At 42.6% G+C, this 23438-nt stretch overlaps 1 protein-coding gene across 6 annotated transcripts in view; it reads right to left on the bottom strand.

Moving 5' to 3' along the window:
* The window catches only part of CEP192 (centrosomal protein 192), a 71992-nt gene that overhangs the window by 21482 nt on the left and 27072 nt on the right, over window positions 1-23438 (bottom strand). For 4 of the 6 annotated variants that reach the window (XM_043888885.1, XM_043888887.1, XM_043888891.1 and 1 more), the window contains 16 exons: window positions 19295-19466; window positions 17516-18422; window positions 17040-17188; window positions 14741-14971; window positions 10275-10400; window positions 9943-10086; window positions 9779-9842; window positions 9222-9361; window positions 9032-9124; window positions 8462-8580; window positions 7649-7825; window positions 6253-6376; window positions 5991-6167; window positions 3337-3597; window positions 2989-3104; window positions 1375-1484 (listed from right to left, as the gene is read on the bottom strand). In XM_043888885.1, coding sequence (XP_043744820.1) covers window positions 1375-1484; window positions 2989-3104; window positions 3337-3597; window positions 5991-6167; window positions 6253-6376; window positions 7649-7825; window positions 8462-8580; window positions 9032-9124; window positions 9222-9361; window positions 9779-9842; window positions 9943-10086; window positions 10275-10400; window positions 14741-14971; window positions 17040-17188; window positions 17516-18422; window positions 19295-19466 — 3110 coding nt within the window. The remainder of the gene's footprint in view (window positions 1-1374; window positions 1485-2988; window positions 3105-3336; window positions 3598-5990; window positions 6168-6252; window positions 6377-7648; window positions 7826-8461; window positions 8581-9031; window positions 9125-9221; window positions 9362-9778; window positions 9843-9942; window positions 10087-10274; window positions 10401-14740; window positions 14972-17039; window positions 17189-17515; window positions 18423-19294; window positions 19467-23438) is intronic. The other 2 variants (XM_043888888.1, XM_043888890.1) reach the window with 1 other exon arrangement.

Below are 23438 nucleotides of genomic sequence, written 5' to 3'. Positions count from 1 at the left end.
CTCTGAGGAGGGACACGCAAGGTGAAGCTTGGAGGAGCTGAGTTGAGAGAGGTGGGCTATGAAATGAGGTTCAGCTCCAAATTTGAGACTCTTTCCAGCCGTTTTCAATCTTTCCACTCTTTGTAACTAACCCACCCTTGAAGCAGATGATCTAGACTCCCAATCTGCCTGAAAGGTCATAAACTACTCTCTGTCACCTCTACACAGGAATAAATACCCTTTCCTTTATCATTTCCCACTTCAGAAGGAGTATGCACTTCATCATTAAAAAACTAGAAAATAAAAGTTTGGGGAAAAGACAAAACTGCCTGAAATTCTACCAGCAGAATATAACCATTCTCAGTATTTTGGTGTGTATACTCCTGCAATTTTACCCACTTAACTATAAATATTATTTTTACCATATGTAGATCTTACATCCGAAATTTAAAAATAACTTTTTTCTTAATAAATGAGGAGCTTTTCATGTCATTTAATACAGAATCATACTGTCTGAATGGCTTCAAAATATTCTTTTGCAAGATTAAACAATCCTCTACTCTTGGACATTTAGGTTACTTCTAACTTCTTCCTATAATGAACACTGTGATGAAAATCTGTACACGTATTTTACACAATTTGCATGTCTCCATTCTTATATTTTGTATGAGTAATAAATACCACTAAACACTTGAACTGTTCAGCTCAAACAGATTTAAATATCTAGATTAGAATCACTCAACCACAATCACATTCTTCAAAAACTGCACACCCAGCAGAAGAGCAGAGATATCTCAAAATAAGCATAAGTGTGAAATCATGAAATCTTAAGCAGTAATAACTTGAGTTTAATCATGACCATTCTCTGCCCACAAGTCCACCCAAACACTAAGTGCAATAACATATTAATATCTAACATTTACAAGACAAAGCTCTTCTCATCTGAACTCACAAAAGTTCACAAGAACTCTGTGCAGACAATACAAATATTATTCCTCTCATTTTACAGCTAAGGAAACTGAATTTCAGTGATGTAATCTGTCCAAAGTCATACAGCAGAGCTGTGACTAATTCAGCCTGACACCACATCTAAACCAACACTCTTCTTCTTTATATCACATCACTGGACCCAGAAGATCTAAAAATATATTGAGGGACTCCCCCGATAGTCTGATGGTTAAGAATCCACCTTGCAACGCAGGGGATGCAGGTTCAATCCCTGGTTAGGGAACGAAGATTCCACGTGCTGCAGAGCAACTAATCCCACATGCTCTGGAGCCATAACTAGAGAACCCGTACGCTGCAAGAAAAGATCATACACACTGCAACTAAGGCCCAATGTAGCCAAATAACAAAATAAATTTAAAATAAAATAAAATACACTGAAATTCCCACCTTCAGTTACAAGCAGCTCGTCCTGAAATGATTCTGCAAAGTCGATGCTGTGCAGCACGCTCTGACTGGGCAGGACCCGCTCTCTCACCTCCGGCATGTGCAGCACGGCTCTGTCAGGAGAGATTTTATTCAAAGGCATTTTACAGACAAAAAACCTTCATTAGATTTTATTCATGCATCTGGCAATGAATGGCAAATCCCACTGACATCATGGTGCATTAGTACATAGATATTAGGCCTTAATTCATAATATACGTAATTTAAGAAAACTTGTTTTGGAAGTTCCCTTAAAAGCTATACATGGTGGTATATATACATCATCATTTTCAGTTAAACATGTTAAAACAACAACTCTCTAACAGAAGAGCAGAAAGAAGATAAAATTAGATTCTTTTCAAGTCATGCATTTACAGTATTTGTGATAATTTGGTCAGTTAGCAATTTGTCTCAGGAAAAAATACACCAAGAATATGATACAACCGAATACATCAAAAGAAAACATTTAAATTGCCATGTAATTCTGTCAGTCTGACCTGTTCTAGAGACTTCTGAGGTGACAGAACTGAAAAGTGAATTTCTCTACAAAACTGAGAAGTTCACAAACAAAAGAAATCTCATTACTATAAATTAATGGCAAAAAGGATTTATAGAGCAGTACACTGATTTCTATATTCCACTAGAGAGAAAGGGGAAAAAACCAAAAAACTGTGATCTAATTTCTCCAAATGTCAGTTTCTATTTCTAAAATACTCAAATGAGAGACAAAACCACATTCCAAGTCGAACCCTTCACATCTGGTCTGTGCTATTATTATGTACGAACTCATCACTGAACTCTTTTTAAACATTCTAACAGTCCTCCACAGACTGACAGTACAGTTTCCTGAACTGTGTATCAGGAGAAAACACAGCACAACACAAAGCACTGGAAGAAGGCAAGACTGGCCTGCACACATACCACCCTCCCGGGAGGCAGTGACTTCTCATGAACCATGAATTGGCATGACCTCCACTCACCTCACACTCAGCTTTAGGCGAAGAAAAAGATTTTGTGACATAAGAACTCTGATTTCAATTCATAAATAAGTCTAAATCATATTTAGACCTAAATAAAAATTTGACAACATGCCAGCACATAAAACTACATTTAAATTGGTGTACTAAATTTTTTTAGAAGCACAAGCTTTAAGTAATTAAACACCCTACAGTGTCTAAAACACAGCTTGATCCATTCAAATAATTCTCAACACTTCCAGAAATGTTCCACGTCAGGTGTGTTTACACAATATACTTTCTTCCAGTAGTTTTTAAATCTTTTCTGAAACTGATCTGCCATCATTATCAAGATGGTCCAAGGATGAAGTCCTAGCTGAACAAAGGAGCAGAGGCCACTCTCTAGAAAAGGACACTGCAAGGAAACCTGGAGACGAGCTATTTCTACCTGTATCTCTCCTACAGGTAGCTTATTGGTCACACAAATTTTACCAAAACTGTTCACCTGCCAGTTCACTAATAAGTAGTAAAACATCTGCCATAAATTACAAATCCCAACCAGTGTTAAGCCTTCATTACTTCCATGAATGCTTCCCGTCATGGTCTAAGGTAAGTAACCCACCTTCGATACTGCTGACGTGAAATTTCATCTCCACCAAAAAAGAATATAGTTGACAGTTCTGTGGTGGTTTTACAACTGCTTTCTCTGTCTGATGGATTATATATTATAGTAACATCCTGATGCCAAGAAAAAAATCAGGAGTGAATATTAAATATTTCACTCTGAACAAATGTCACAGAAACACAAACAGTGGCTGCAGACACTGATGCACATAAACAGCACCTCCAACATCAGATAAGATCCTATATTCCTTTCAAATAAGATGTTAGCTTTAGCCATAAAATATATAGTTTTTACTTTAACCTAAAAATGAGCTCATATTTTTAGTGCAGATACTTTCATACTTACTTCCTGTGTCCTTTCCTTGAGCACAAATTTGTCTGGAAAAATCCTTAATACTTTAGGATCCAGCAAAACTTTTTTCTGAGAATCCTTAAAACCTACAGCTTTAACAAAAGCTGCTCGAGAGCCAGTATTACGGACAGAAACAACAACTCTGCTTTCCTGGCCAGGTACTAAGTCATTCACTGTTACCATGTAACTGTCAGATAATTTCTTAACATCTTCCAAAATGAGGTTACTTGTGCCTCCATATCCAGACAAAGGTATCTAAAAACAGAATACAAACATCTGGAATTATTTTTATGTAAGCAGAAAACAGAAGATCAAATTACAGTCAGAGAAGACAATGAAAACAGATTTACTGAAATTAAAATTATTCATCTTTGTGTACTTTGCCTAATAGTTACCCCACTGCCGATCAAACCCTATCTATAGTAAAGACTCTGCTTTAAGAGAAAAACAAATCAAGGAGCTGCAAAATTATTTACCTTCCCATATCGCAAGAATAATTATTTTTCACTGTTACAGAAACCAAGCTTAGATGACAAAGGAACAATAAGGTTAGTATTGATATGCTTGCTTAAGATGTGTTCAGCATGAAAGACACTGATATTTAAATTTGTCTTTAAATGCATAAAAAAAAATTGATAGATGGTTAAATATGTGACAGAAGAAATACAGCACATTGTTAGGGTGTAGAATCTAAGTGGCAGGGTATGTGAATGTTTGCCAAGTAATTCTTTCAAATTTCCAGTAATTTTAAATTTCCAACATGAAAAGTTTTGCGGGGAGAAAAATCTATGAGCATATAATCTTGTTAACTTTTGGTCCAGCAGAGTCAGGAGTGTGCCAAAGAGAAGCCAGAACTCAAATGGGCCTCAGGGGACAGCCAGCCTGGCCATGGAAGTGCAGAGTGGAGGCTCCAGGGTAGACGGGGCACCCTGAGCCATGGAGCCCCCAGGCGCGCAGCACCACCAGGGAACAGGAGTCACTCCTATAAATAGGAGTGCAGGAAACAGGTACCCTGCAAGGATACAAACTTTTCAAACTCTTTAAATGCACTCCATTAAATATGCTCTTTCATTCCTAATTATTAAAATAAGTTCCAAAGAATCCTTTGCAAACTTGAAAACATCAGTAGCTTATTTCAAGTTGTTATGTATTAAATACAATAACAACATTTTGAAAAATTAAACTCAGGCTGATGAAAACTCAGTATTGCCTGCCTTGTAAAAATTAACAGCATTTAAAGGGCTTCAGATCTGACCTCCTGCAAAGTCCACCTCATCCACAGTGAGCTCTGTTGGTTCCAAGAGCCAAAAATATTTCTAATTTTTCTTTTCCCATAGAAACTTACCAGTAAATCTTATACAAGAAGCTAGAAAACAACAAGGAGAATCAGCTTTTGAAAACACTCAATACCAGTATTCTTCCTATATTTTCGAAGTCTAAGAAGTCACAAATGACTACTGACTAAAAGGTTAAAAGATGAAGAAAGATTAAATAAAATGAAATCTGAGTAATGCTCACAGACCCAAAGATTCAATCAGAAATCTGTTCTAGAGCAGGCTTCTCAGGGACTTCACTGGTGGTCCCGTGGTTAGGACTCTGTGCTGCCACTGCTGGGGGACCGGGTTCGATCACTGGTCAGGGAACTAAGATCCCTCAAGCCTACATAACCAAAATTAAAATAAAATAAAAACCCAACTAGAGCAGGCTCCTCAGCCTAGGCACAGTGGACCCTGGGCTGGGGCCATCTGATGTGGGGCGCCCTGTACACTGGGGGATGTCTGGCCACACCCCTGGCCTCCACCCATCAGGTACCAAAAGTCTAACTGCAAAAACCACAAATGTCTCCAGAAACCACCAAGTGTGCCCTGGTGGCTGAGAACCACCACTCTGCAGGCTGTTCGGCACATCACAGCTTGTGGGGCCACATGAAGAGCTCCACAGAGCATGTGTCCACCTCCAGCATTAAATACAGTTAGATTTGCCAAAAGTATCTATTCTTTTTAAAAAAAAACCTTTAGGTGGTGTTAATCTTGTGACTTTTCTATATTTCCTCTGTGACAACAGGGCAAAGACCAGCTTTGCAGTCCCAGCTCTACTGCCAAGTAGCTGCTCGGTTCTGAGCTGCTTTCACAGAGCTTGGGTTTCATCCAACTACCTTGTCCCTCTTTCCTCCCCTCCAGGGTTTATCACTTTTCTCTCTTAACACCCTGAATCTAGCTAAAGAAATAACTTGAAACCTTCTGAAATTTTGCTGGGAAGAAACAACACAGAAAAGTCCTATCTGTGTATCCCTTGTGTACAGAACAGAGTCTAACATGTAATGTCAGGAGACACCCTGCTGAACTGAAAGAGGAAAATTTACTTGAAAAATCAACAACTTCAATCTGGACTTAACCAAACAATGGGTTCCTGAGAAGTTCAAATCGAAATAACATAGACGAGACATATTTTACAGGATTACTACAGTGGCTGCTTTTAAAATGGACAATTCTACAAGGTATATAATTACTCTCTAATCTGTCTGTAAATCTAGGTAACCAATCACATATTTTGACTTAAAAAAGAGTACATGTTATTTACCAATGTTTAACCAATAGTTACAATACATTATAAACTCCATGGGAGAAAAAAAAGCAGAATTATTTTACCGTGAACTTAACACCTGGTTGTGATCGAACTCCAAGTTGTTTAATTTCGAGTTTGGCCAACATACAAGACAGGCGAGTAGGTGCAAATAACACGGAGATATAAATGTCTTCTTTTGGACGAATCCTGACCTCACAGTTACTGGTCAATCGCTCTTCTGAGCCAAAAGTGTGCTGCAGCTACAATTCAAAAACAACCTCTGCGTAAGACAGAACAGCAGCACAAACAAAACATGCCAGTAACACAGACTCTTCAAGGACGAACCTGACACAGAACAGAGCCGTGTACTCCACAAACCTGAAAGCAGTCCTGGTCTTGTCCTCTGACAAGCAGGCGTAAATGCTGGGTTGTAGACGCAGAATTGTTTCTTAAAGCTAGTTTCTGAAGCCTAGAAACAATGGCACATTTTAAATGTGGTTTTCTTCCATGGATGCTGCTACAACCATAAAAGCAAAGCCAGTTCAAATGGACTAAAATGCATTGAGGCAGATGGACTGCCTGAGCCACGTGGCGCTCCACAGTCCTCGAACTCAGCATTTCTGAGAACGTGCACTCAAGACTCACCACAATGGAGAGGACTTTCAGTTTAATCTCTCTCCTGTTACAGCTCCTTAGCTGCCCTTATTATCCACACTCTATGTGTAGGAATTACCTGTTTTACAAAATAGTCATCAGAAAATACAGGTGAACTATTTCATTTAGTCAAGACCATGCTTAGCTCCAAAACCTACCTTTCATGGAAACAAGGGTCCAAAGCACGTTGTACAGATTTTTTACTTTAAGAGGCTCATCTGTACAAAGTAGTCTTTTAAACAGCATACTGCAATTAACCTAACTTTTAAAAAACTCACAATGCAAGTAGCACTGAAGCTGGCTGGCAATATGAAAATCCTCCAGCCTCTGCAAATACATGCATTCTCTCTTCACTGGAGAAGAGAAAAATATGTGCATAAATATCTATTTTACCCAAATTTTGAAAATTAACAGTTAAAGTATCTAAGCTGTGGTCTAGGCCTTGTGTACCTTGTATTAAAAAGGAAATGCTGCTGCATTTAATTAACCTCAGAGTAAAATCAAAGACCTTTGGTTATTAGCACACCCAAGAAAAGCCTTCCACAGGTACTCTGCCTGGGAAAGACTTGCAGAAAAAAATTTTCTCATAAAAACAAAGCCAATTAAAACCAAGTGCAGTGTTCAGAGACGGACTGGCTGCATGGGCACAGGAGCCGCTGGGGAGGGCGGTCCTAAATCCCAGGACCATTCAGGACAGTGCAGGAGTCCAGCTGAGAGTGCTCTCACTAGAGCTGCCCACAGAAAACCACCCTTCACCAGTTGGATTGTAAAGGCCTCTAAGAGGCGACGTCTCTGTTCCTTCTTCCCACTGGCCCCCAGTGCTTTCCAGAGAAGGAACCAAGATACTTGTAGCTGCCTAAGTTTGGTCATCAGTAAAGAATTCACTAAAGAGCTTAAGAAAACTGAAACCTAATTTTTTTGGCTTGTATTTTAAAAACATGAAAAATTTAACTAAAAGATATGAATTCATGGTAGGATGAATATTGAATATAAGATAGTTTTATTTCAGTTCGAAGAATGTGAATATGGTCATCATGGAGACAGTGAAGAATAGCAGTGGGTGATGACAGCTGCTGTGCATACTCACTGTGTTCTACCGAGGGGGACACCTCCCCAGGCCAGAAACTGCTTGTTGGATAAAATCGAAGGAATATCTGAGCTGAGAGATTCAGGCGCCAGAGGCCTATTTCCCGAAGAAACTATTTCACCTTTTAACATCACTTCATACTGAGGGCCAAATGGCTGCACGAATATTTTCAAGATCCTAGCAAAGAAAACCATCTAAGTTCAGTGTTCAGAACTCAATTCTTTTGGCAGCTACTGTCCTACACACTTCCTTCGTCCAAGAGCCTGAGCTGAGTGCTGAGGACACAATGTGCGCCCTTCCTCAGAGCTGATGTCCCAGAGGAGGAAGCCAGTGGGGAAGGAGACATGCACGTGCCTGAGTGCAGATGAGAGGAGTTCACAGGCAAGGAATCCAGGTAGGGCTGAGGAAAGCCTCTGGGTGGAGACTCTACCCGGCAGGAGGGGCCTGGGCTAAGCTACGTGTACCAGGCAAGTTCATAAGCCGGTGACAAGGATACTCTGACCACTGTATGGTGATATTCACTCAGGATTTGGGGAAGGAGTGGGGAAATATCTTTAACAACTGACAAGGTCAACAGATGGTGTCCTTGGAGAGGAGAGGTTAGTGAGAAACAGTAATACTTTCAAATATATTTGAAAATAGTGATTTCTTAATTTCTAGTCAGTTGGTTTACAAGGAGATTTTCAGTGAACAGAAAGGTCTGAGGCAAAAGGAAAGAGCTGTGCTGTCTGCCACACGAAGTAAAGCATGTTCTCTGACCTCCTACCCATACACTAGAGAACAAACTCACCATGGTGAACAGCTTTACATTACCTTTCCTCACAGCCCGTGGGATCCTTTGGAGAAAATGAAACTATAACTTCATGCTCTTCTCCAGGTTTAAGAAATAGTTTCTCTGGATCCACTGAAAAGTGACTTCCTTGATCTGGGATCTAAATGTTGACATAATAAGTCACAGCTTTCACACATTCATGCCCTTATCTCCCACTGATGACCATACATCTTCCCTCCTCCTTGTCCACCAGAGCCCCGCCCATCCTTACTTCCTGACTGTGAACAACCCCTCACACACCCAAACATATCATAAGTGACATCTACACACGTGGGTCCTGTCCTCCACCCCACCAGCTACAGGATAACACATCCTCAGGAACTAATCTGGGGCTTGGTTCTTATATGTACAATGTGAGGCATCCCAGCCGAAGTTCTCTGTCATCTGCCTTATGCTCGGGCAACACTAGCTCTGATTCTTCCTCCTGACCCCCACTCCCCCACTTCCCCAGCCCTAGACAAGGTGGGCGGACAGCAACCTTCAGAACCTGAGGGGTCACTGATCATCTCAGTCCAAGAGAATAAGCTACCATCTCCGATACAAATTCTTACCTTGATATCCAGGTGTACATCAATATTCCCAGCATTTTTCAGAGGTAAGTACTGCCTTGCCGAGGAAGTCACACTGGCAAACAAGTGCAGAGTCTAGGGGACGGAATAAAGCAGGCATTTTTTAAATATTATATTTAGCATGGAATCAACGTGGACATATGGTAACAGCAAAGGGAGGAGCCCAGGGTACCTGGAGGTCTTTCGGGGCATGGATGCGGGCAATTCCTGTTCTTGCTCGAAGACTGATGCTTTTAATGACTGGTGTGGGGTTTGGACTATCAACTTCTATATCGACTCTTGCCAAAAATTCTTCTGCTGAGTCTAGAAGCTCTATAAAAGGTCATTCTTTTAGTTCAGACAACAGTTATTTAATCCTAAATGCCACATGGACCAACACTATGCCCTTGGGGGTACAAAAAAATCTTAAGCGAAATGACTTTTTAAAGAACTCAGAAAGAAACAGAAATGAGTGGAGGAGAAAAAGGAAGAAAATACCTGATAGATTAGATATTATCAGTTAAGAGAAAAGATCCCAAAAGGTTTTCAGTGTTACTTGCTTGGGTTACCCACATTTGGAGGGGTTTGACCCAAAATAGCAAGCTGTCTGCCCAATTTTAAAACATCATAAAATATCTGACAAATTACAGGGAACATCTGACACACTCATTGATGGAAGAAATAAGCCTCAACTTACTAGTTTATTTAGCTACAGAGTAAAGCAAATACCATAAAATGTAAACAAGATACCTGAAGAAGTGATCTGTTTCTTTGGACTATGGAAAAGAACCCAAATTACCAGAAATTCTGGATCCTGTAAAATAAAAAAATGTTTGCATATATAGCGAAAGAAAAGTAGTTTGGAGCTTGACTTCCTCCTTAACTCTAAACCAGCCCCTCCAACTCCCAGTTACCTGTCCGTCGTCACTAGCAGGCATCATGTGGTTGATCACCGATGGGGCGGCCAGCTGTGCGATTGCGTGGGCATAAGGCAATGCTCTCAGAGCTGCGTGGATGGGCTCCTTGGAAAAGGTGAAGCAGCGCCAGGCCACAGCATTCTGTCAGAAACAGGAGGGGCTACTTTAGCAGAGCCAATGGTGTCATGCTGGTGGGAGGCTACATCTGTTCACAGAGCCTTAACAAAAACAGTGACATTCTAGACAGAAGTCAGCCAAGGATGCTACCAGCTGTACCTACACCTGTCCACAAAGCTCTGTGAAAAGTCCCTCATGAGCAGCGTACTTACAGCACTGATAATCAGTCTGATGGGGATGCTGGCATGTGTTTTGTTCACCAGTTTTAGAGGCAGAGCTTTCCAGCTTCCATAAGTCAAGTCGCCAAAATCAAGAACATCTTTCTTTTCTGTTTCTACCTAATTATGGGGGAAGAAGAGATTTATAGAAATATATTACTAAATATGACAGTTTATATCACTGACCTTCTAGCCACAAATAGTCAGTATTAAAGGTAAGCTTACCTGTAATTCCAAGGGCTACTTCACAATTGCTACTTTCTACCAAAAAAAATTTTTTTTTTTTAATGTAGTCCATGTACCCAAATATACTACATAACTGCGGCTGCTTTGAGAAGACTGCTAGTCAAGCCCTCAGGCTCTTCACTACCATGGATGCAGTCCTGCCTTCATGTGCCCACAAAGCCAAGTCTCCATGTACATCCACATTGAACCCGAAGCACTCCTCAAATCTCTGAGTGATGCTGTCACTGGACATGGTTCCAAGAGAAGCCCTCCTTCAAAGAACATAGGAGGCTGTCCTGGTTGATTCTGTGATACTCCAGACCTCTCACCTAACCACTTACCACACTGCTTCTTACAGTGCAATCTAAAAGGCGAATGTATAACATCCAACATTTACAAAGCACCAGGAATAATCCCTGGATCTGCTTAAATTTCTCAGTCTCCCCCACTTTTAAAAAAAACTAGTTCTATCAAGTGACTTTATTGTGCATTCCACATGGTCACAGGAAAGCTAACCCTGACCCTCAAGAAGTGAATCTGAAGCAATTTTCCAAGGGTTACTTTTCTGGGGGGAGCAAAATCAAGCCTTGTTTCATGTGTGGGAGATAGGTTCTTGGCTAACTAGGTTATACTGAAAATTTCAGCACAACCAAAGGGGGAAAAAAAATCCAGTGTTGAAGAACCAAGAAATAGGAGAAAATAATCACAAAGCATAACTACTGCCAGGGATTTATACTCCAGAATACAAAGAACATCTACAAAATTTGATAAAGACGTTCAAAACAAAAATGGGCAAGAAATATGAACAGGCAGTTCAGAGAAGAGGAAGCCAGGACAGATAACAGACACAAGAAATGATACTCAATGCCACAGTCACATAAGCATGAGAGTCACAACTGGAACTTCACCTCCACGTAGGAAGCAAACAGTTCACAATCTAACAACAACACATCAGCAACAACAGGCACTCACATCTTTTTCCTCAGGGAACACACATCAGCAAGTGGCCACAGAGAGCCAGAGTAAAAGCATACATACAGAAAATGTCATGTTCATTACAGCCACCTGGGACAGCCTCTAACAAATCAGGAAGGTTACTGAGCGGTCTCACAGATGCAGCCTCTGTGTGAAGTCCTTGAACCACCTCTCATGGGGACACTGCTCCTCCATCATATCCTGCTGCATCTTCAGGTCCAACTACTCCTCTTGGAAGGCTCTGCCCCATTGGGCTAACGCTGAATCATCCCTTATACTGAGGTCCCCAGGCTCGTCTGTGCGCTGGACTCAGAGCTCAAATGACACCCCGGAACAGTGAAATCACAGTCTCTAGGGCTGGGACACAGCCATCACTGTTTCTTCCAAGTGAGTCATGTGACTCCAAAGAGCAGACCAATCCACTAAGTGTGACTTACATGAGCCTGTCAAAACATGACAGCCTCAAACACTACTTAGTATCTGTCTCTGCTACAAAAATGTAGTCTGAATGTAAAACCAGAATTTAAAACTCTTGGAGAAAAACAGGCAGAACACTCAGTGACATAAATCAAAGCAAGATCCTCTGTGACCCACATCCTAGAGCAGTGGAAATAAAAACAAAAGGAAACAAGTGGGACCTAATGAAACTTAAAAGCTTTTGCACAGCAAAGGAAACTTTAAGCAAGGTAAAAAGACAACCCTCAGAATAGGAGAAAATAATAGTAAATGAAACAACTGACAAAGGATTAATTTCCAAAATACACAAGCAACTCATGCAACTCAATACCAGAAAAACAAACAACCCAATCAAAAAGTGGGAAAAAGACCTAAATGGGCATTTCTCCAAAGACATACAGATGGCTAACAAACACATGAAAAGATGCTCAACATCACTCATTAATAGAGAAATGCAAATCAAAACTACAATGAGGTATCACCTCACACCGATCAGAAAGGCCATCATCAAAACATCTACCAACAACAAATGCTGGAGAGGGTGTGGAGAAAAGCTCTTGAACTGTTGGTGGGAATGTAAATTGATACGGCCACTATGGAAGACAGTATGAAGATTCCTTAAAAAACTAGGAATAAAACCACCATATGACTCAGCAATCCCACTCCCAGGCATATACCCTGAGGAAACCAAAATTGAAAAAGACACATGTATCCCATTGTTCATTGCAGCACTATTTATAATAGCTAGAACATGGAAGCAACCTCAATGTCCATCAACAGATGAATGGAGAAAGAAGTTGTGGTACATATACACAATGGAATAATACTCAGCCATAAAAAGGAACGCATTGGAGTCAGTTCTGATGAGGTGGATGAAACTAGAACCTATTATACAGTGTGAAGTAAGTCAGAAAGAGAAAGATAAATATCGTATTCTAACACATATATATGGAATCTAGAAAAATAGTACTGAAGAATTTATTTACAGGGCAGCAATGGAGAAACAGATGGAAAACAGACTTATGGACATGGGGAGAGGGGAGGAGAGGGTGAGACGTATGCAAAGAGTAACATGGAAACTTACATCACCATATGTAAAATAGATAGCCAACAGGAATTTGCTGTATGGCTCAGGAGACTCAAACAGGGGCTCTGTATCAACCTAGAGGGGTGGGGTAGGGAGGGAGATGGGAGGGAAGTTCAAAAGGGAGGGGATATATGTATACCTATGACTGACTCATGTTGGGGTTTGACAGAAAACAACAAAATTCTGTAAAGCAATTATCCTTCAATAAAAAATAAATTAATTTTTAAAAATGTAGTCTGTTTAAGGACAGGTTCAAAAGCCTGGTCAGTGGAATGCATTGAAACACAGAAAGTCAATGACACTGTCTCAAATAGGGGTAATTTGGTAAAGTCATCACAACTGGGGGAAAGTAGGTGCTACTGACACCCAGTGAGCAGAGACCAGGGCTCTGCTAAGCTCCCCACATTGTACATGACAGCCTCCACCATGTAACAACCACCCAGTCAGACATGGCAATGGTGCCAAAGCTGAGAGTCCCTACCCTGAAACAAGCATGGCACAGCTAATTGAAAAATTCATAAAATGCCACTTAAGCACAATGTAAAGCACTACGAGTTATAATAACAGAACTTCCACAAACTCTACTTCCTCCTCCATACCATGGACAAGTAAACTGCTAAGCCCAGGCAGTAAGCACAGCCCCAGGGAGGACAAAAAAAAGAATGTGCAGGCAGGAAAGGAGGCCCACAAGGTCCTCATCAGCCTCCTCGGGGAACCCCACCCGTACCTCACCTCAAAACAGAAGCACAGTTAGAGCTTCTCTGAGTCAAAGAACAAAATGGGTGTGGGGGAGCAGTTCAGAGCCCCAGTGAGGGTGGCTAAACTCACGTCAAGTTCCACCATAGGCCCTTCAGTCTCCAATCACCGGGAAGAGTGTTCTGCTTGTTCTGCTCTGTACCCAGCCCACCCCCTCGCTGGTTCCCGAATCGTGTTCAGTGTGCTAGTTCTGATTCTACTCACAACCAATAAGAATAAGACACTGCATGTGCAGTCACACATGTTAACTAATGCTACAATCTGTAATCATCCAATGAGGTTTAGAAATCACTGCTACTTGGCCACGTCCTCCCCCTCCCATGATTCTGATTTAGCTGGTGTGGGTGGGACCAGGCACTGGGGTACACCTAAAACCCCCAGTTATTTCAATGTCCAGGGTAAAGAGCCACTGTCCTAAGGAGCCTCCTATCCAGAAGGCACTCCATTGTCCCAACTGGGCTAGACCTAGTTTCTTTCACTTCCAGAAAAGAGGAGATTGTAGAATAGGAATGTTTTCAGGTATGGAAAAAAACAGAGGACAGAACCTCAATGTGGTGCTTTACCCCCACACATCAAACTACAGAATGGAAACCAGCTGGAAAACTGGGTTTAATGTTATACTTTGTTTACACGCTTCTTAGCAAGTATACCTGTGCTTCTGTAAAACAACAGAAATAATTTTAAGAGTCTTGTTTTTGGCAGTGCTCTGCAGCTTGTGGGACCTGAGTTCCCTGACCAGGGACTGAACCCATGCCCTGACAGTGGTAGTAGAGTCCTAACCACATTCCCAGAAATAATTTTAAATTTTGGAATAAGAAGATATTAACAGCCAATGTTTATGTTGATTATAACTTTCTGACACAGTCATCCACAAATTCATTTTACCCAGATATTACTTCTAAAGTTTACATAGCCTCATTAAAATATCAGGTGTGACAAAGACCCACTCACAGACAGTCACCTCGATCATGGGGGTCTCAGCAATGGCCGTGAGGACAACCCTGCTTGCCAGGGCTTCCGCCTGTGCCACAGTCTCTGCGTCGGCTGAGAATGGCCAGGAAGCAACACTGAATATACATCGGAAGATCCCGGGGTCAGACGGTATGAAGAGCACTTTAATCTCTTCTGTGGCATGAGGTCTTATGATGACTCTATTCTTGAAAACTAAACAAGGATAAGCTGAAAAATCCACCTTAAAAAGAAGAGACATGTGGTCTGTTAAGAAATAACTTCACATTGAAAATCAGGAGGAAAAAACAATGAGCTTAAGATCTGTTTTCACAGTCAAATTACCAAATCTAGACATGTTAGCTCTTCAAAGCACCCATGCCTCATAATTCGATATCTGGAAAAATAAAATCAGTCATATTTATCAGGACTTTTTTTTTCTTTTTTTGGACACATCACATGGCTTGTGGGACCTTTTCCAACCAAGGACTAAACCCGGGCTGAGGCAATGAAAATGCCAAATACTAACCACAGAACTGCCAGGGAACTCCCATAAGGACTTCTGAAGAGAATTATTTTTACCTCCACTTTCTTTGAAAGGGTGCTGGAAGTGGCAGCACTTTCAGCCCTGGACATCACCCTAGGACCCGCCTCCCACCCTGGACATCACCTGGGACCTGGTCTCTGCAGCTGTGTGCAGACTCATCTCCAAGGTTCCTCGTTAGGCCTCCAAGTTTACGATTCTGACTCATTCAAACCCCTCCCTCCTCACCCTAAATGAGAATCTTCTTTACTCCCACTTCCAGAGACAACATTACCTCCTATGTACCCCTCCAATCTCACCACCTCTCACCCTCAACCCTTTCCTCAGCCACTTGTTTTCCTCTGCCCTCAGGATCAGAGGGGAAGAGTCGGGAAAAAGGAGAGAGAGGGTAAAGTCTTATTAATCAGGTAAATCAAGGTCATCACTAGGAGCTAAGAGGAAAGAGTAAACCCGCCCACCAACATCTGTATGTGAGGAGCTGCTGACAGTGCTTCCCATCCTCCCCACTTGCTGAAGCCCACAGGGTCTAGAGTCTAGAAGTCAGTGGCTGTGACTGATCATGTGAGAGACTCCTACTCTCATGTTGAAACAGTGTTTCCAGGTATTTCAAACGGTCATGTAAAGGACTTCCCTGGTGGTCCACTGGTTGAGTGCCTGCCTTGCAATATGGGGGATGTGGGTTTGATCCCTGGTCAGGGAACTAGGCTCCCATATGCCTCGAAGTAACTAAACCCATGTGCTGAAACTGAGGCCACATGATGCAATGAAGATTCCAAGTTAGGAGACCTGACACAGTTAAGTAAATAAATAGACAGATATTAAAAAAAGAAGATCATGTAAGAACACAATCAGATAAATTCACTTACCAAAAGCAGGTATAGGTCCCAACACTAACTTGTTTCTTTTGGGGGTTTTGTTTTGGTTTTTTGGATAAATGCAGCAATTTATATTCAATCACACTGAGCAAAACCAGCAGAGACCAGAAACTCAGAGCTCCAGTCAGGGTTTTAAACGATAGCACAAAAAGCATATTTACATGATTTTATAAACAAGTGACAATAAAGTATTATGGTCAATAAATAAACAGTATTACTTTGCCAACAAAGGTCCGTCTAGTCAAGGCTATGGTTTTTCCAGTGGTCATGTATGGATGTGAGAGTTGGACTATAAAGCAAGCTGAGCGCCGAAGAATTGACGCTTTTGAACAATGGTGTTGGAGAAGACTCTTGAGAGTCCTTTGGACTGCAAGGAGATCCAACCAGTCCATCCTAAAGGAGATCAGTGCTGGGTGTTCATTGGAAGGACTGATGTTGAAGCTGAAACTCCAATACTTCGGCCACCTGATGCGGAGAGCTGACTCATTGGAAAAGACCCTAATGCTGGGAAAGATTGAGGGCAGGAGGAGAAGGGGATGATAGAGGATGAGATGGTTGGAAGGAATCATCGCCTTGATGGACATGAATTTGGATGGACTCCAGGAGTTGGTGATGCACAGGGAGGCCTAGCGTGCTGTGGTTCATGGGGTCGCAAAGAGTCGGACATGACTGAGCGACTGAACTGAACACCTGGTAATATCAGAAACAAACTCAGGTTTCACTTTCACTAGAAGTACTACAACAAAAGGAGAACCAAGATAAAGACACTTTCCAACACCTCTGTGTCAAGCGCAGGGCAGGGACAAGCTCCCATCATCAAGGGAGAGGTAGGGAAAGAAGTCCAGCATCAACAAGGTGACCACTCAATCAGGAGAAAGACACAGGGAACTCACCTTCTCACCGTCAACACTGACACTGAGAACCCCGATGCTGACCTGCAGCCAGTGGTCAGCGGGGTTCAGGACACTGAGGTAGGTTTGTGAAGCAATGCCAACACAGCAAGCATGAGGAAACTTCAATTCCTCGGGCACACTTACTCTCCCTGGAAAGAGAAAAAGCAGAGTCAAAACCACACCAACCTAATTAAAATAACAAAAGAACTCCAAGTTCAGAGCCTGAGACAGAACCAGAGAGACAAAGACAGTAGTTTGACCTACGTTTTTACATTTTTCTAGGGCTACTCCGGGACACTTGCACAGAAATATGGTCATGTTCCAAATTCAGGATAAAGAAAAAAGCTCACATGAAATTCACTCTAATCATTACTTCCTTAAAACAAACCAGTTTTAAGGTCCCAATTGAGATAATAATTCAAACCTTTAAACAACAGCAACCAACAACAAGCAGCATCAGAGTAAAAGGTTCTTACCAAGTCCTGACACCACTGTTGAATCCCATGGCTCAATTCCACAGTCTGGATGGAGAGACTGCACAGGAAGCACTTTGGCCGCATTCAGAAGGTTCTGACTGAAGGCGTCCGAGTACAGGTTACAAAGGGAAGAGGAGGCCATCAGCCCTGAGCCAATGTCCTGTCCCAGGCAGAGGCCTGCAGTCACCAAGCGCTGGACACGCTCTCCCACAACAGCAGGGTGACAGCTTCCCGGGAGCCCACAGGAGAGCCCACAGGCGGTGGCGCCACAGGCCCGGCAGCGAGGCAGGGTGGCACTGCTGGCTGCAGGCAGTGCCCCAGCGTGCGGCTGGGCACACGGAGCCACGGGGAGGGGATAGCGCACTGAGGCTGCAGGGTCTGTGGGGGGCATGTGCTGCCTCGGGGGTGCAGGGCCACGGCCCTCAGTGCTGGGGACAGACGTCTGGTAAGGACCCTGGCCACTGAATTCGCTGTCAGTCGCTGATGTGTCTCTAGGAGTCATGCGTCCACCGTCGAGCACAGGTGCCTGTCTGGACATGGGGAGGCACGGTATGGCCAGTGTGGCTGGGTGGAGGCCAGATTCACTCGGCAGAGCCAGGTTGACCTGCTCCAGGTCACCACGGTCTGAGGTCAAACCCGTCGCACTGGTCTGTGACCGATCTTCACTCTTGGAGGAAGGCAGTCTACTGGAGCTAAAGTCCAGTTTTACATCTTCAGGTCTGCTGCTCAGAGAAGTCGTTTCAGTCACTTTTCCTGTGTCCAAGTTCTTCTGGATAATATACGATAATGCTCCTTTTCCTCTACTTTGAAAAGGACTTTTTTCTCTCAACTTATCCGCAGCCGGCTCCTGAGCTGGAACTGGACTGGCCTGGATAATTGTGGTGCTCAGCTCACTGGTGATATCACTCTGTGTGACAGAAAATGTTTAGAAATTATCCAGATAAAATGAATATTACCAAAAAAAATTTTTTTAATGAATATTACAAATGCAAACCATGCTGATACACTCTCAAAGAGCAGAGATCTACATAACATCACAACTCTAAAAAAAAAATAGGGCTATAAGAGTAGTAGTTTCTGTAGCCGTGAAAAGCAGTATTAAGAGTTAGAAAATCTGCATTCATTGTTTTTTGGCATCCCACTCCAGTATTCTTGCCTGGAAAATCCCATGGACAGAGGAGCCTGGCAGTCTACAGTCCATGGGGACACAAGAGTCAAACATGACTTAGCGACTAAACCACCACCACCACATTCCCTGTTTTTACCAATTATAGAACCAGAAACAAGTAGTTTTGTTTAGTAATTAAGTGTCTTCAAACTCCCAATTTTACATCTACGACATCATGGTCTGGCCTCCCTTCTTCTCTCCACATATACAATTCAGTGTGGCCATGAATCAAATGCAGGGTGTGTTCTGTGAGTCCCTCTTCCCCCACACCTGACTTCAGGTAGGCCCCATCGAGCTCTGCTGGACACGCCATCAGCTGAGGCCGTCCGTTGCCTCCTGAAGCTCCCACAGTGCACTTCACTGCACAACATGTCTTTGTGTGCTCCACCAGACTGAGAGCTTTTTGAGGGCAGACACTAAATATGTGTACCTGCAGTGCCAACCCAGCACAAGTAGCTGTTTGAGCACAACATGTGTGCATGCACACACGCACACTTACTTTAAAGGAAAAAGAGGAACCAAAATTAGTCAGGCCTGAATTCAAGTCTGAGTCCTACATCCGGAAGACTTCAGAGGTAAGTGTGAGTAAAGAAGTGACAGAAGCTGCTTACCTCGCGGTCGTCAAGGCCACGACGTGAGGCCATGGAGGGACTGATGCTCTCCTGCTCAGACACGTACGTCAGCCTGCTGACACTGGCCTCCGGACACATCACCTGGGACGACTCCCTCTCACAGGGGTGCTTCTGTGGATGAGCTGCTGAACCAAAAGACTCCAGGGCACACCTGGAAGAGAGAATACCTGTGTCTGGACTTGTCAACCCCTTCACTTAACATCATCTACATGGCAGAAAACCCTTCCTGCTTGCCTACAACCCCATCAACCTTCACTACTGTCTGTCCCAGTTACCATATGCAACTCAACCCTGGATTCACTCTTCTTACCCTTGATTACACCTTCTTACCATTATCTAAATCTGTGAATTATAGTCCTATTGAATGAAGTATCTGGTAAGCTACTGAAAAAAAAAATGTCATGGCAGTTTCATTAATAAATTCCATATACAATACCTTAACGGTGTTAGCTTTCCATTCAACAGTTAATGAAGATGTGATAAAGACCAACGAACAGAGTACTCGGCAACTCCTGCCCCAAAGAGCAAAGCAAAAACAAGAATCTCGTGGATGAGTACATAGAAATGGGCAGAGCTGCACCATGGTTGAGAGACAAAGGGCACAGCTCCTGGGTGACCATCAAGCAGGCACAGCCAAACCCCTGTACTCAGGGGCTATACATCAAGAGATGAGTCCTGCGGAAAATATCAGGGCTAACTATAGAGATTCACTAAAACGATATGTCACACACCACTATCAGTACTAAAGCAGGGCATCTTAGATGTCATATAGGAGAAGGAGGCTATGGCAATTAGGGTACAGACATACAATAAAACACTGGGCAACTGTTTTAAATCATGCAGCTGAATACTACCAACTGGCTCAGAAACATGTTCAGGATATATTAAGTTTAAAAAAGTTAGTAAGCAATAAATAGTAAGATCCCACATACACGTTCCACATTCCATCAATCCCCAGCACAGAGCCAGGCCAGCCTGACAGAGGAGGGACCAGGCTTCCTCTCAAGGAGGGGTAGGAGACACACTGGGTGGGAAACACCATCAAAGCCACCTTTGCAAACAGCTGCTGCACCCCTGCAAACTCGGCCACTTAGTTTCAAGTCCGTAATTAATTGGACTGAATTTTACTCCCACCCCCTTCCCCCCCTCTCCGCAAAGTTTGGAATACTCAGGTGGGCAATGGATACAGAGAGAAAATCCTATTTTGAATTCTGTATTTTTACAAGAACCAAATCAAGACAGCATTGACACAACACTAGTGAATCTCTAACCAGTGGAAACAAAATACTAACCAACTTGCTTCAGGCCCCCTTTAGCCCTGAAAGTCATGCACCTACGTGGGTTCTGTATGCACAGGCACATACATGCACACACGCGCGCAAACACTCATACTCACACAGACAACATGGGGCGGCATGAAGAAGAGTTCTGGGTACTGTGGCGCATGCTGAGTCTAGCTCCTCTGGTCAAAACGAACAGAAGCACTGAGGCTATTATTACCTCAAGCAATGAGAACTGAACTGTAAGAATACACAGAAACAAAAGAAGAGAAATTCAGGATGCCAGACTGGTGCCAGCCACACAGAGACTCAAGGCAGCACTGGTCCTGCCAGAAGGTGACTGGACATTAAAGACCAGCAGCAGGAGTACTGGCAAGTGGCACGGTCAGGAGACAACACGCTCTCACCAGAAAGATGTGGCCACTCAATAGATCAATGTTCTGACCGACATTTCACTGTGAATGTTAAGAAACTTAAAGAAAATGAGTTGGAAGAAACAAGAAAAAAAAAGACTAAAAACATGAAAGCCATTTTACAATAAAAAAGTACAAGTAGGATTTCAATAAAAAGAAATGAATACAAAATGAATGTTCATACTGGCAGCCATGAAAAGCATAGTTGGTACAGCAGAAAATCAGTAATGCTGAGGAAACACTTGAATAGCTAGGCTACTCCATGATACAGGGAGAATGCAGAGATATGAAGATGAGGAGAAAGAAACAGGCACGGATGCCCCAAGAGGCAGTCCCAGCTCTGGGCATCTCAGGAGAAACAGGTCACAGGAAACAGAAAATGAATTCTCCTCAGGGGAGAAGAGTAAACGCAGCCATGAAGTTAAAAGATGTCTGCTCCTTGGAAGGCAAGCTATGACCAATCTAGACAGCATATTAAAATGCAGACATTACTTTGCCAACAAAGTTTTGCCTAATCACTATGGTTTTTCCAGCAGTCATGTATGAATGTGAGAGTTGGACCATAAAGAAAGCCGGGCGCCGAAGAATTGATGCTTTTGAACTGTGGTGTTGAAGAAGATTCTTGAGAGTCCCTTGGACTGCAAGGAGATCCAACCAGCCCATCCTAAAGGAAATCAATCCTGAATATTCATTGGAAGGATTGATGCTGAAGCTGAAGCTCTAATACTTTGGCCACCAGATGTGAAGAACTGACTCATTGGAAAAGACCCTGATGCTAGGAAAGATTGAAGGCAGGAGGAGAAGGGGACGACAGAGGATGAGATGGTTGGATGGTATCACTGACTCGATGGACATGAGTTTGAGCAAGCTGCAGGAGTTGGTGATGGACAGGGAAGCCTGGCATGTGGCAGTCCATGGGGTTGCAAAGAGTCACTCACGACTGAGCGACTGAACTGAACAAAGGGAGAGACCACTGTGCACAGAGAGCACAACCCAGGAAAAGCAACTACAAGACGCAGACATGTACACTTACACTGATGACAGGAGAAGCACAGGGCCAACAGCAGGAAGATAAACTGGAGCCAGAAGTTCAGCCTTGGCAGGAAGGGCTGTCCTGCAGCAGAAAGGACAGGAGGACGTGGCATGCCCACCCACAGAGCGTGAGGCAGCAGCAAAGAGGACAAGTGACAGCAGAATGAACCTCAGAACCTGCTGTGACCACCTTCTTTCCCACCAAGCCTGCCATCTGGCCCTGGCTGAGTGGTGGGGATGCAGGTGGCTGACTCTTGGAGAGGAGGAAGCTCACCAACCCCATGGTCACTTTAGAAAGGGTCAACAATGCTGTCGTCAAAGTATCTGACCACATGCCAAGTTCATGAGAAAGTTCAGCATCTCCCTAAAGTATGTGTCCTACCCTTAACGAGTGAGTTTATTTACTTAGGCACACAAAAACAGGCAGGTCAAGTGTAAGAGCATCCAGCCCGGCATTTTGTCTCTGACCATGCAGTAAAGGGCAGGATGAAGGGAAAAAATCATAATGATATGTCTTTATATGGTACTTAGTTTTTATTAAATGCCAGCATATACAATTTATTTTTTTTTGGCATATACAATTTAAAAATATAAAAACCATAGAAAACAAGATAATATTGGAAGGTACACAGGAGTTAAGAAACAATAAAGGGAATACTGAAAGGAATCTAGAAAGCAGAAATGTAAAATGCAAACAAAATGAGAAAGAAATTAAGAAAGAAGCATTACTATTGTGAGGGAAAAGCTCTGTCTCTCGAACTGTGGAGGTGGTTACACACATTCACACCTGTGATAAAATGGCACAATTCTAGCCGCACACCATGCCCAGGACAAGTTCCTGGTGGTGATTCCGTGCAAGAACTAGGGGAGCTGGGGAGGGACACAGGGTCTCTCTATACTAGCTTTGCAACTTCCTGTGGCTCTAACAAGTTTCTCAAGAAAGGGGGGGAAAAAAAAGAAAGGATTAAAGAGAAAATAAATGCAGAAGTCGAGCAAAATTTGGTCAGAACCAATATTTTAACAACTAAAAAAATAATAATAATAAACCTTTCTGATAAAAGGAAGCTTGACTCCAAATACTAAAAGGGCATTGCATGACAAGGCACTGCAAGGTGGCCATGAAGTCAACACAGAGACACAGCCTAACGAAGTTACTAGACTCAAAAGATCTTATTAGACTCGAAAGCATCTTTAGCATAAAGCTTACAAAAAAATCACGTCAATTGTGAGGCAAAAACTGCTGTCATATAGAAAATTTACTTAACTAAATGTACGGCTTCTTTCTTTGATGGCTTTACAAAAGATCTTTTATATGATTAAGGAAAGATTTTAGTAAGCTGGAAATTTTACCTAAGCAGCGAAATTATCATGAATATTCAACATTTTCAAACAAACTGA

This window comes from Cervus elaphus, chromosome 27 (genome assembly GCF_910594005.1).
Source record: "Cervus elaphus chromosome 27, mCerEla1.1, whole genome shotgun sequence".
In the NCBI taxonomy this organism is placed as follows: Eukaryota; Metazoa; Chordata; class Mammalia; order Artiodactyla; family Cervidae; genus Cervus; species Cervus elaphus.
Note: the sequence above shows the minus strand (reverse complement) of the source record. Positions and strands in the feature narration are given on the sequence as shown.